Consider the following 12,464-nt stretch of genomic DNA (forward strand, 5'->3'; position numbering starts at 1 on the left):
TATAAAGTTTGTATATATAAAGTTTACATATATAAAGATTTTTCCATATATGTATATATAAACTTTACAAATAGGGATCTTAACTTTATAGGTATAAAGTTTATATGTATAAAGATTTATATATAAAAAGTTTTATGTATGAAGTTTGCATGTATAAAATTTGTATGTTTAAATTTTATATGTGTAATAAAGTTTATATGTATAAAGATTTATGTATAAAAGTTTGTATGTATAAAATATATATACACGTGTAGCCGGTGCACGATGGGCCGATCAGTTTCACTGGGCCGTACGGCGTGTGGGCCTATAGGAAGAGAGGCAGAAGGACCATGCGTTCGCTCGCGCAGCCCGCCCGTGACCGAGCGCCGGATTAGACCCTCCCCTTTAGTTAGAGCATCTCCAACAATGTCCAATATTTACCCTAAAATTTTTGTATAAAAATTAATCTCAAATAGTGCCCAATGCATTTACCTTGATCCTAATACTGACTCAAGATTGACCTAGATTTGGAGATCTTTTTTTGGTGTTCTCAATCTCCCCAACCGGTCGTTAGAATTGGGAAAGATTCATAGGAGAAATATTTTGGAACAACTTCCAATATAATAATTTTGGAACTTGATTTTTTTCCCTCTCTCTTAGAGATGCACTTTCATCTCTCTGTACCACGAAACAAAATATGGAGGCTCTCTCAACGGTTTGTTTTTTCTCCTAGGCTGCTAACAGGGGGTTTGGATGGTGATTTCATTGTACGTAGTATCCATATGGCGTATTGATTTAGTCTTTATCTAAGCATCTATGTGAAATTTTCATGGATTGACAGCCAACACGAAAAGAAAAAAAACTAAAAATAACTCGGGGGCTAGATGCCATTGCCCCTTTCTCCTTTTATTTATCCCTCCTCTCTCTCGCACTCTCACCCTGGCTCTCTCTCCTTGTCTCCTAGCGAGCTCAACTCATACTGACGATGGTTCCCCGTGAGCTCAGCCCACTGCCATCCATCATATGTCACTCCCGTCGATGTAGTACTTCTGCCCCTCCCTCCTCCTCCATTTCTCTCCCATCGAGCTCAAGCATAGTCAGAGGTGATAGAGGAGGCAACTCGACTCCCATGTTGATGCCAGCAACGAGGTCCCTCCAGCTCCTTATCCTTGATGTAGAGCTCTCCCGTGAACTAATGCGTAGAGAAATCGATGCGAGGAGGCAGTGTCGGTAGACCTTACGGGTCGGCGGCAACCTTTAGACGATGGCACTACTCCAACCCAACCCTCGAGCGAGGCACTCATGGGTCACCAATGGTGGATCCACTGTTGGGGCTGGTTGGGGCGCCAAACCCACCTCTAATCCATGCACCTAATTAGCCATTAACAAATATGATTAACCATTAGTGAAAACAAATGGCCCAATGCAAAGGATGCAACTTGCCCAACTGCCTCGATGCTTCTTGCAGTCAGGCCCAAACTAGCAAATATGAAAAGTAAAATACCAAATTTGTCATTATCTAAAAAAATACCAAATTTATTCAAGATTTTTGTGGATATTTTAGTTTAACTACAATTGAAATTGGAAAAAATGTGTTTTCTTTTGACCATATGAGCATTTGGGTTTCATTGGAAAATATACTTCTTTAAATGCATATGAAAATATACTTAGTTGGATATCTCTATTTGTTTTAATCACATTAATTTTTTACACTAGCCCCATCTCAATTTATATCATGGATTTACCACCATGGGTCACCACCAGCCTAGCCCACCACTAGCATTGTCATCACATGTCCTCATGTCTCCATCGTTACTCGGATCTCCTGCTCAACCACTTCCCTACTTATTATTCGATTTAGCCTAGTAATGGCGTATTAGGGCGGTGAGCTCAGCCTAGAGAGCAAGGACCCAAGCTGGATGTTCACTTTGTTGTCATCCTACTGAAATCCCTGACTAATCTCAACTAAGATCTATAGACAACATCTGGTGCCTCGCAGGAGATGACGGGTGGCGTGCTTTGATGAGCAACAGGTCAGTTGCAACTCTAGTGGTAAAACAATATGACCCAGGTGGCGACAATGGTCTTCTCGTCTTCCTCTACCATCATGTTTGCTCAACTTATTAGAGCAAGTATAATAGTAGGCTACAAGCTAGCTATATATATGTAGGAGAGGAGAGAGAAGAAAGAGGAGTAGTGGGCTATAATCTTATAGCCAACTTGCACACAAGAATCAAGAAACTATATGAGAGTGACATGTGGGTCCTGCATTGATGATAAAGAGTTTACTACTATATGAGTGGGCTACAAGAAGACTATTAAAAACCTTATAGCAAGCTTGTTGGCTATATTATTAGCCTTGTTCTTAGGGGATAAAATAAAGAGCAATGGAGGAGTAAGAAAAAACCAAAGGGGTGGTTTACTTGTTTGACTGACATGTGGGGACACTACATTTTCCTTTTGCTAATAGTTTTCTCACACAAGAATTATGTAAACACCATGTCGGATGAAGACGAAGGCCCCGTTCGCATGGGACGGTAAGTTAACTTACCTTTCTCGTTTTCCATGAGCACGCTTCCTGAATTGCTAAACGTGTACTTTTTGCAAAAATTTTCTATAGAAAAGTTGTTTTGAAAAATCATATTAATCTATTTTATATTTTTAATAATTAATAATTAATTAATAATATACTAATTTATTACTATGTTTTTTGTGTCGAGGATAAGTTAACTTGCCTCGTTGAGCCGAACGCTGCCCAAGTCAATGTTTCACGTAGACACCACAAAGGACAGAACCATCTTCCAAAGAACCAGAGGACACAAGATGGACGGGTTTTGACAGGTGAGGAAGACATTATTTCTCTTTTTGTGGTTAAGGGGTAAATCAAATTCAGTCTACACTCGAGAAAGGCAAAATGAGGGTTTTTTTCCATTGAAAATTGGTTCTTGTGGCAAATGGGATGTTTGTCTATTTTTCTTTTTTTGAAAAATTATATCATGCCAAGATTAACTATTACTTGAGTTTGATTTACAAAGTCTCCCTCAACTATCAATATTGTTTGTTTTCCCCTCCCGAGTGGCTTTCGTCCAACGTGTGGGACGTCACGTGGTTGTGGGCCCCACAGGTTACCTCCTTCCTCCTCAATTTTCTCTGTCTCTGTGGCATTTCTTGCTCAATTAAATCATTAAATTGGTTGCATTGCTTATATATATATATATATATATATATATATATATATATATATATATATATATTCATTTTTTAAAAAATATAAAACATATATTTTATTTTCAACATTTATGGAAGTATGCCCCTGACACCATATAGAAGAGCGTTAAATATGGCGTGGCAATTATATATTCATTCGTGTACAGAAAAAAAATACATTTCACCCCTTAACGCTCTAATGGAGGACGAGAAGGGCCTAAATGCAAAAATTTTAGTGCATTTTGGTATATATTGCTTTTATAATTTCTAAACATATCATATGAAGCTAGATTGAGTCAAACTGTATATCAAAATTGTAGAACTCAAAGAGATATACAACTTTGTAGTTGACAAAAGTTTCATTTAAAATCATTTAGATATATAAATATTAATTAAAAACTCTCAAATACATTGTTATAAAATCTTAGATATATGTTACAAACTTTCGTTGGAGATAAACTCTATACCAAAGTTGTAGATATCGACAAGATCTATAACATTTTAGTTAATTATTTTTTTCATTGAAATTATTCATAGAGTCAAAACCTTCATTCAAAAAATATTTAATTTTTCAATTAGGCCTTTCTCGCTGGTTTCATTGTTATAAAAACTAGTAATACTTATTTGATATACAATATTTTTAAATAAAAAAGTAATGAACTACAAAGTTGTATATCTTGTTTAGATCTACAACTTTTATGTAGAGCGCATCTCTATCGAAGATTGTTGGAAATCTAAATCTGAGATTTTGTGAAAGCACATTTGAAACTTTGTCTCTCCAAATGATTATAAATGAAAATGTTGTCAACTATGAAGCTGTAGATCTTTTCGAGCTCTATAGGTTTGACTCCATCTGACTTCATATGACATATTTAAACATTATAAAAGTAATATGTACCGAACTATATAAGAAATTTTGCATTTAGACTCTTTCCGCCCTCTAGGTGGACGTTAAGGGATCGAAATGTGATTTTTCTACAACAATAAATATATAGTTGACACATCATATGTAACACCTTCTAGGTAGGCGGTTTTAAAAAAACGCCCTCCTAGAGGGCATTGGAGGTATATTTCCGTAAATGTTGAAATGAAAGTATTTTTGTATTTTTTTAAAATAAATATATGAATAAAAATTCTTGCTTATAGCACGTGTCGATCCTACCATCTGGACTACGGTGACCTATGAAGAAAACCAGCAACAGTTCTCTGGCCCATTCATAGTCCCTCCGTGGGTCGGCCCATACTGACCTTTTTTTTTTTTCAATTGCTTTGGTTGCATAAACGGACGTCTTGGAGGCTGTTTGAATCCAGTATTTTTTTTAATCTCTTGTCATATCGGATGTTTGGACGTTAATTAAGAGTATTAAATATAAATTAATAACAAAACTAATTGTATAAATAAAAGCTATTTTTAAGCCTAATTAATCCATGGTTAGCAAATGTTTACTGTAGCATCACATTCGCTAATCATGGACTAATTAGGCTCAATAGATTCGTCTTGCGAAATAGTCCAGAGTATAAGGTGGGTTTTATTAATAATCTATATTTAATATTCTAATTAGTGTCCAAACATTCGATGTGGAAGGGACTAAAAAAAGTTATAGGGATCCAAACACCCCCTTACTAAACAGTAAACGGACACCAGGGTAAAGCAACTCCATGAAGAAATATATTAAAAAACTATTTCTGAACAAATGTTATAACACGAATTCAGGTTTACACACGTAATAAGTAGTACGCAACACATCTGCAAAGCTTTCAACCATGCCTAGTTTTTGAGCTAGGGATCTTTTCTCTATGATGTGGGTCTTGTTTGGGAAGTTTCTGACTAGAATTTCTTGTGGAATCTCTATCAGAAGTTCATATACTCAGATTATGAGAATCTACATTTGTAAAATTCATAAAAATGAGCTAGAAACCAGATGCTATAAAGCCTAGCTTTTTTATGCTCTCGTCGCTGGCTTACCATTAGCTGTATCTCAGAATTTTTAGCTAATTAAGCATGGCCTTGGTGTCCAAGTAAGGCGATAAAATTGGACAAAACGGACACCACTGCTTACGTTGCATATACCAGCCAGTCATTACTAGTACTACAGTAGGACTAACTCCAGGTTGGTCAAACGGCCGCCTATGCTCTGCGCCTGTCATTTTTGACATCTTCACTGTAGATCAGCAAAACAAATTCATAAAACATCGTCAGCCAAGCACAAGCACTATGGCCTTGGCGCCGTTGGCTCAACGCCTGGATGGAGCTGTGTTGACTACTGGAATCAAGGCTGGTAAACTCCATTTTGATGGTTCAAGGTACCTTTAGGTAAACGCACGCTTTTAGGCGATTTTTGACAGACCCATATGGGCTAAATTTTTGGGGCATTTAACTTTTTGCCACTCTTAGAAATGACACATAACATATAATATATTTGTCACCTGCTGTCTATGACACGTGAGTCCTCATGTGTCTATGACATATGAGCCTAGTGATAAATATATTAAGTATCATTTTTAAGTGTGGCAAAAAGTTAATTATTCCTAAATTTCCGTGCCAGTGTTTGGGCTTCTCGGTCCAGGCTTCAGGCAGCCCGGTGCCACGTTTCTTTTCTTTTGTTGTTCCTTTTTTTCCCCTTTGCTGTTCTTGTTAGTATGCAACCTTGTGCAGCATTTGCCGTCAAGATCGGTAACCGGTTGCCCCTCTGCCCTCTGGCGAACTCCAGATTCCCCTATGCCATCTCTTTTACTGGCATGCCACGAAGAAACAAATACTTCCAGCACAAGGTTGGACGGCATGCAAATGGCTCAATGCACCTCGAGTCCTCGACCTACTAGATCATATCGTGGTACCACTGTACCATGCATATGTATTGATGTGTACTACCAGATGCCATACTGCACGGCATGCACAAGCTAGTCTTGTAACTCACTTATGACCTACTCAGAGAAAAAGAAAACGACGCAGAACAGGGCAGTAACAACACATACAGATAGAGAGAGTTAGGTACCAGACGGCCGGGAAAAGGATGGGTAAATGATCAGAAGTAATGGCACGTGCAAAGCATCTAGGATTACTACCACAGTACTACCAAACCAAGCAAGCACGCATGCATGCATGATCATGATCTGTCAAAGGAGGGGGGGGGGGGGGGGGGGGGGGCGTACGCCTACCTGAAAGGCGAGCTAGCTCTGTCACCCCATCAATGGCACATGCGCCTTAACTGGCCTGCCTGCACTTGCCGCCTCCTTCCTTCCTCACCTCCATCGATCGAGCATCATGGAATGATGATGGCGACGACGATGGGGACGGGGGCGACGGTCTTTGATGGCCAATTTGCCTCCCCCTTTGTTGCCTTTTCCTCCAAATGGCGATTAATTACAAGGCGACCGACAAGTGACGCAGTCTGAGTAAGAGTCCAGGGAGCAGCTCTTCTCCTAGCTCAACGTACAACACCCTACCCAGGATTCTCCAGGAAGAGGCAACCCTAACCACCTGTCTGAGCATTGTTCACAGGACAAGCAAAAAAACCGGTTTGATCCGCCCCTCTCCCAAGTCAAGGTAGCTAGAATTGGAAATGTAGAACCCTAAGTGACAACAAGAAGGAAATTTGCACATTGTAGGCGTTTCCGCGCAGTTCTAGTCATTCTGGAAGCCGGGCCTTCTCCGCGACACAGTATGCTCCAGCGCCATGGTAGGTTGGGTGCACCACCTATGCACCAGTTTGGGTAGAAAGTCCAGTCTTGTAGTGATCATTGTGAATGGATGAGCACAATGGAGTCTCATTGCTGTTTGCCAGGCCTCGGGGATTGCCGGTATGGGGAGGCATGTGGACCATAGGAGAGGCTCCTCATTGGCTGCTGCCCGTTGCGCGCGAAGGTGCTCTGTGCCTTCATGCTCTGGCTGCCAGTTGGGTGGCCAAGGCTTGCGGCACGTTCCTGCTGCATGGACTGAAAGAAATACGAGGAGTTGGCCATGTCTTTGAGGTTTACGAGGGGTTTGAGGACTTCAACCACTTGACTCATGAGAGGCCTAGCCTTTGGATCACGGCTAAGGCAGGCATGGGCCAGCTGAGCCGTCTTCTGAGCACCTTTTATGGAGAAGTTCCCCTCCAGACGGGGGTCTACAAGCCTATAGAATCGCCTTCTTTCTCCAAGATAAGGACGTGCCCATTCAACCAGGTTGTGTTCTCCGTTTGGCCTGTTCTTGTCCATTGACCTTCTGCCTGTCATCATCTCTAGTAGCACCACTCCAAAGCTGTATACATCGCTCTTTGATGTCAAGTGACCTGCACAAGAAATGTACTGATAAGGCGGTGCAACATACCAATGTCACACATTTCATTTCTCGAACAAGTGAATAGATGGTAACTTTTGTCCTTTACTGTGGTATATGAGAATATTCAGTCAGCTTAGATCAGCCAATGAATCTAGTTCAAAGCTCATCAAATCAAAATGGGGAACATAATTTCGAGCCAGTGCAATTATGATCCTTTTGGACTACCTCAGAGAGAAAGAGATTCAAGTAAACAGCTAGTGCACCACCACAGCAGCACATGGAGTGCCTTAAATACCAGTAATCACATAAATTAAGATGGTGTGCCATGATAGCACCCAGATCATTGTGAATGTGACCAAAAAAGGTGCAGTCTATAATAAAATACTCCATGCACACATCCTTGTACACAAATTTCATCTCTATGTCAAAGTCTCTGAGAGTTTCTACTGAAGGGCTATCGAAGAAACTTATCAAAGGATATATGATGTGTCATGAAAGATTTGCAGAATATGCAAGTTTGAATATAGTTCCAGCGGTATGGTGTGAATTCCAAAATTATTCAAGCAAGTCAACTAATGGGGTAATGATCAACTCACCTGTCATTACATACTCAGGAGCTGCATATCCATATGTTCCCATGACTCGAGTAGATACATGAGTTTTATCACCCTCGGGACCATCTTTAGCAAGTCCAAAATCAGAGAGTTTTGCATTGTAGTCCTGAACATGAGCGTTTAAGAAACATGAGTGTGTTACAATCTAAATGAACATAGTGAAGGTGTTCTGGTTATCAAACATGGCTGCATACCGCGTCTAAAAGAATATTTGAAGTTTTGAAATCCCGATAGATTACTGGCCTTTCAGCTTCTTCATGAAGAAAAGCGAGGCCCTTTGCAGCACCAAGTGCAATTTTCATTCTGGTGGCCCATGGGAGGGGCAATGACCCTGCTCAAACATCAAATAAATACAAGACAGTTCAGAACAGAGCTATACCGATCAATTTTAACACAATAGAGCAATACTAACAGCACATGAACACCAAGGTATAGTCAATACTAAAAGAACACCAAACATACATAATGAGGAATTATAAACATGCAAATTAGCACCACCTAACAACCTTATTGACCACCAGAAATTATAATCACAGTTAGTAAGGCGTCAGCCAAAGCTTGATGATCTTAAATGCCAAACTGTCAGACATTCAAGGATACACTACAACAGGATTACTACGAATAAAATAAATAATCAACTACATCACTTGCACAGAGTACAGAAAAGAAAACTGCATATAAAAATGCAGGTGCTACAAGAAAAACTGCTACCGTTAACAACGAAAAATCCAACAGTCAGCAATAAATGGGAACAAAATGACTGAATGTATGAAAATAAAAATTCTTACTCCTAAAAAGATGGTTCTCCAAGCTTCCACGAGGCATAAATTCATATACTAACAACCTTTGGTCATCTTCAATGCAGTAACCAACCAATTTCACTAGGTGCGGATGTTGAAGGTTACCAAGAAAATCAACTTCTGCCTGAAAAATGAAATAATGATAGTTTAATTGATGATGAATTAAAAGACAATCGAACAATACTTTATGGTCTGGGTACTAAAGAAATTCAAAACATACCACCCACTCTTTGTGCCCCTGCAGCCCATCATGGTTGAGTGTCTTGACAGCAACAGTTAATCCTGTACCAGGCTTCACAGGAGCAGTTCCATTCTCCTCAATCCACCCTTTGAAGACACAGCCAAAACCTCCTTCACCAAGGAGACTCTCAGGTCGGAAGTTTCTTGTGGCACACTTTAGTTCATTAAATGTAAATCTACGGAGTTGGAAAGCTAGCTTAAGTTCCTCTCCAACTATGGAGGAAGGAGAGATACTTCCAGTGTTACTGGATGTTGTAGAACCAGAGGCCATTGGTGGAACTGAATGGTCTTGGCAGCCATCATTCGCTGATTTGCTTTCTGCACGTGAAACATAATCCTTATTAGAGGAATAGCTACAAATGCCATTTATATTATCCAAACATTATACACTTCTTATCCTAAAGAACAATACACTTATTATCCTAAACTACCCTTGTTTCTTAGCAAAAGACAAAAACCCAAGAAACAGTAACATCAGAAATACGTGGCACCTTCTACACGCTTTGATTTAATAAGTAATTTATGGTATGTTCCAGACTGTATGATTTGTTGATTACCTTTTCCCTTTGTACATTGTAAAGGGTTGGGATGAATTGTAACCATCAGAAGTAATAATATCATGCGGCATTCTTATATGCCTGCATTTGCAATTAACTTATGTGAACTTGTGAAGATTAAAGGTCAAAAGAAGAAAGATTTCTTTCCCAACAAAAGCAACTAAGTCAGCATGACATCAAGAATACACCAGTGGATCTGTAATTTTTTTCCCTCAATTTTGGTTTGCAAGCAATGTAAAAAAAAGCACAACCAGAACAAATTAATGCATTCAGGGAGAGAGGGGTAGAAAATGACCGCTCCCTTACTCCAATGGAGCTGGACATGCATGCCATGTTCAGCCAAAGATCTAACTATCCATGTTGAGTGCTAGAGACCAAGTTCAACATTCTGAAAACATATTGCAAGCTGGAGCGACCAACTACTAAGTTAAGTTAGTATTTTCCATCTCCAGCGTTTCACTTAACACAGACAAACTTAGACAAACACGCTAATCCGTATACAGCGCATGCCTTATCTAACTATAGCCAAATATGCAAACCTCCACGCACCCACACACCAGTAAATTATTAAGCATCTACCAATGCAAACTGAAAGAGAGAAAGTACTGAATTTAATCTGCTCCTGCCACAGCAACCCAACTGTCACTACACATTTTCCCCCGTAGCACTAGCAGCAAGCCAGAAAACCTACAGCCAGACGCACAAAGCACACCCACTCGAACACCAATGGCAGCACTCCGAAACCACAGACCCTCCAGCTCGTACACAAACAGCACAGCAGGACAGCACACACAGCTCTCCCATCAATCTCATTAATCAAATACCGTACGTGAATGAGGCAGAGCCATCCTATGCCAGTATGCCACCCCCCACAACAACCACTCTATCCAACTCACACTCTTGAATTCGTACCACCCACCAGAGCCACCCCTCGGAGCACACCAACACACATCCATTTTCATCACAGAATGCTCCCCATCACAATCGACATTACTACTTTCTAGAGAATAAAATAATAACAGAAAACAAAGCTCCCGTGGCCATCCATGGCGCCCATCTCTCAGGCGCGCGCGTACAATTCTCTCGCACCCGTGCACCGACTGACCGAGGCAAGCACGCGCAGGCACAACCGTTGCCGCCGCAAGCGAAAGAAGGCAAGCAAGTACAAGTACGTCCGTGCGTGTGCGTGTGTGAGGAGAGAGCGGGAGATTTTTACCGCCGCCGCGCGCGCTGGCGCCGCCGCCGCTGGTGGAGGAGTCGACCTTGGCGCGCGACGACATGCAGCCGCCGCCGAGGCGCCGCGGGATGCGGATCCAGCACCCCATCGCGGGCGCCGCGTCCTCCTCCTCCTCCCTCTCCCTCTCCCCCCTCCTCCTCCGCCTCCCCTCCTCCGCGCGCCGCTTCCCCTCCTTCCCCATCACCCTCCAAACCTCCACCCCCTCCCCCTCCCCAAACCCGAAAAGCTCAAAAGCCCCCCACGTACGGCTCGCGTCACCGCCGCGGTGTCTTCATCGTCAGGGCAGCAGGAAGCCGCCGCGCCGCGAGCCCGCAGGGTGTCATCTCCGGCCGGTGGTGAGCTCTAGCGCCGCGCGGCGCGGCGGGTGGCGGAACGGAAGCCGAGCGAGGAGGAGGGAAGAGTGCGAAGAGGTAGGGAGGGAGGGGGCAGTGCGGGCAGGGGAAAGGCGAAGGCTGGGGCGAGGGTCCGGGCAGGTCGGGCAGAGAGCGGAGTGAGAATTTGGCAAAGAAACCGAGGGAGGCAGAGAGAGAGAGACGCCGCCTTCTTATGGCCGCCGTCTACAGGGGCCGGCAACGGCAACGCAGCGTCCGTCCGTTTGTGCCTTCTTGGACACTTTTTTTTTCCCTCTTTTTGCAGATAGCCACTCCAGATATTCCAATATCATGTCTCCTTTCCCGTTTCCATTGGCCACCACGATAAAGACTATAATACATCAGTTTTATAATATAAAATTTTTTGGTGTTACGTATATTTATACGAATGCTAGTGAATATATGGATTTAGATATAACTAGAATACCTTACGGTATAAAACGGAGGTAGTAATATCCTTGCTCTTGCACTCTAGGCTGCAACCTTTGTTTATCCTAAATCCATGACATGATAATGCTTACCCTATCCTCTAAAAATTTTACTCTGTTTGTGTCTCGTGAGTAATACATCATCGGGTTAAGATCTACTAAAAGAACGACTAGTAAAGTACATAGCCAATATGCATTGCATGTGATGTGGACGTGCATGTAGCTGATTAATACGGACCACGTGGAGTAAATGAAAAAACAGAAAGTTAATAATTCCTTGGTCTCGGCATTAAGATAGAATACCTTGAGCGAAGTATATCCTTAAATACGTATAAGAGAAATAACAATTAACGCGTGTAAATTAATAAGGGGCGATATCATGATGTGTCTCAAGTACGCTCGATACATGGTAGCAATTAAAAGAAAATATATATGATAATGGCATGTTACTATGGAGTTTGAAAGTTTTTGTTTTATTGGCTTATATATCCGATGAATCTATGCGTAAATACGTAGAACGAGATTCCTCACAACGCATGTTATCCATAAAAAAATTAGATATTTAGGGATGAGGGTTAAACTATAACTTTAGCAAGTATTAATTTTCATAGATACCCATTATCACATATAAGGCAGTGATTAATATAACATCAATGAGTATCCATGCAAATCACTTTTCAATAGCCCAATCAGTTACTACAATCAAAACATCCAAATCTATAATATTTGCTCGTATTTGCTTCCATTTTGAGTTTTAGATAAACTAC

General features: G+C 41.3%; 1 protein-coding gene across 3 annotated transcripts; it reads right to left on the reverse strand.

The window, feature by feature from the left end:
- Positions 1–4,880: 4,880 nt before the first annotated feature.
- Positions 4,881–11,094, reverse strand: LOC102718136 (probable serine/threonine-protein kinase PIX7). 3 transcript variants are annotated; one of them, XR_005811152.1, is made up of 7 exons: positions 10,878–11,094; positions 9,085–9,422; positions 8,853–8,988; positions 8,259–8,395; positions 8,047–8,170; positions 6,346–7,460; positions 4,881–5,348 (listed from the first exon to the last, which is right to left on the reverse strand). XR_005811152.1 is itself a non-coding variant. In XM_040521114.1 (6 exons), exons 1-6 carry the CDS (start codon positions 11,077–11,079, stop codon positions 6,955–6,957), a joined length of 1,443 nt encoding a protein of 480 aa, XP_040377048.1. In that variant the 5' UTR covers positions 11,080–11,094; the 3' UTR covers positions 5,665–6,954. The 3 variants fall into 3 exon arrangements, 2 of the variants coding, with proteins under 2 accessions (XP_040377048.1, XP_015699308.1); XM_040521114.1 differs by lacking the exon at positions 4,881–5,348 and having other exon boundaries at positions 5,665–7,460; XM_015843822.2 differs by lacking the exons at positions 4,881–5,348; positions 10,878–11,094 and adding an exon at positions 9,662–9,733 and having other exon boundaries at positions 5,665–7,460.
- Positions 11,095–12,464: the final 1,370 nt, after the last annotated feature.

The sequence above is a fragment of the Oryza brachyantha genome, chromosome 1 (genome assembly GCF_000231095.2).
Source record: "Oryza brachyantha chromosome 1, ObraRS2, whole genome shotgun sequence".
Lineage (NCBI taxonomy): Eukaryota > Viridiplantae > Streptophyta > Magnoliopsida > Poales > Poaceae > Oryza > Oryza brachyantha.

Bases quoted from the DNA above. Each gene is read 5' to 3' on its own strand.
- LOC102718136 (XM_040521114.1), bottom strand. From the start codon at position 11,079: ATGGGGAAGGAGGGGAAGCGGCGCGCGGAGGAGGGGAGGCGGAGGAGG. The intron at 8,396-8,852 runs GTAAGAATTTTT...ATGTTTGAGCAG, and splicing joins GGAGAACCATCTTTTTAGGA to GGTCATTGCCCCTCCCATGG. The intron at 7,461-8,046 runs GTGAGTTGATCA...TTTCTTGTGCAG, and splicing joins TCCTGAGTATGTAATGACAG to GTCACTTGACATCAAAGAGC.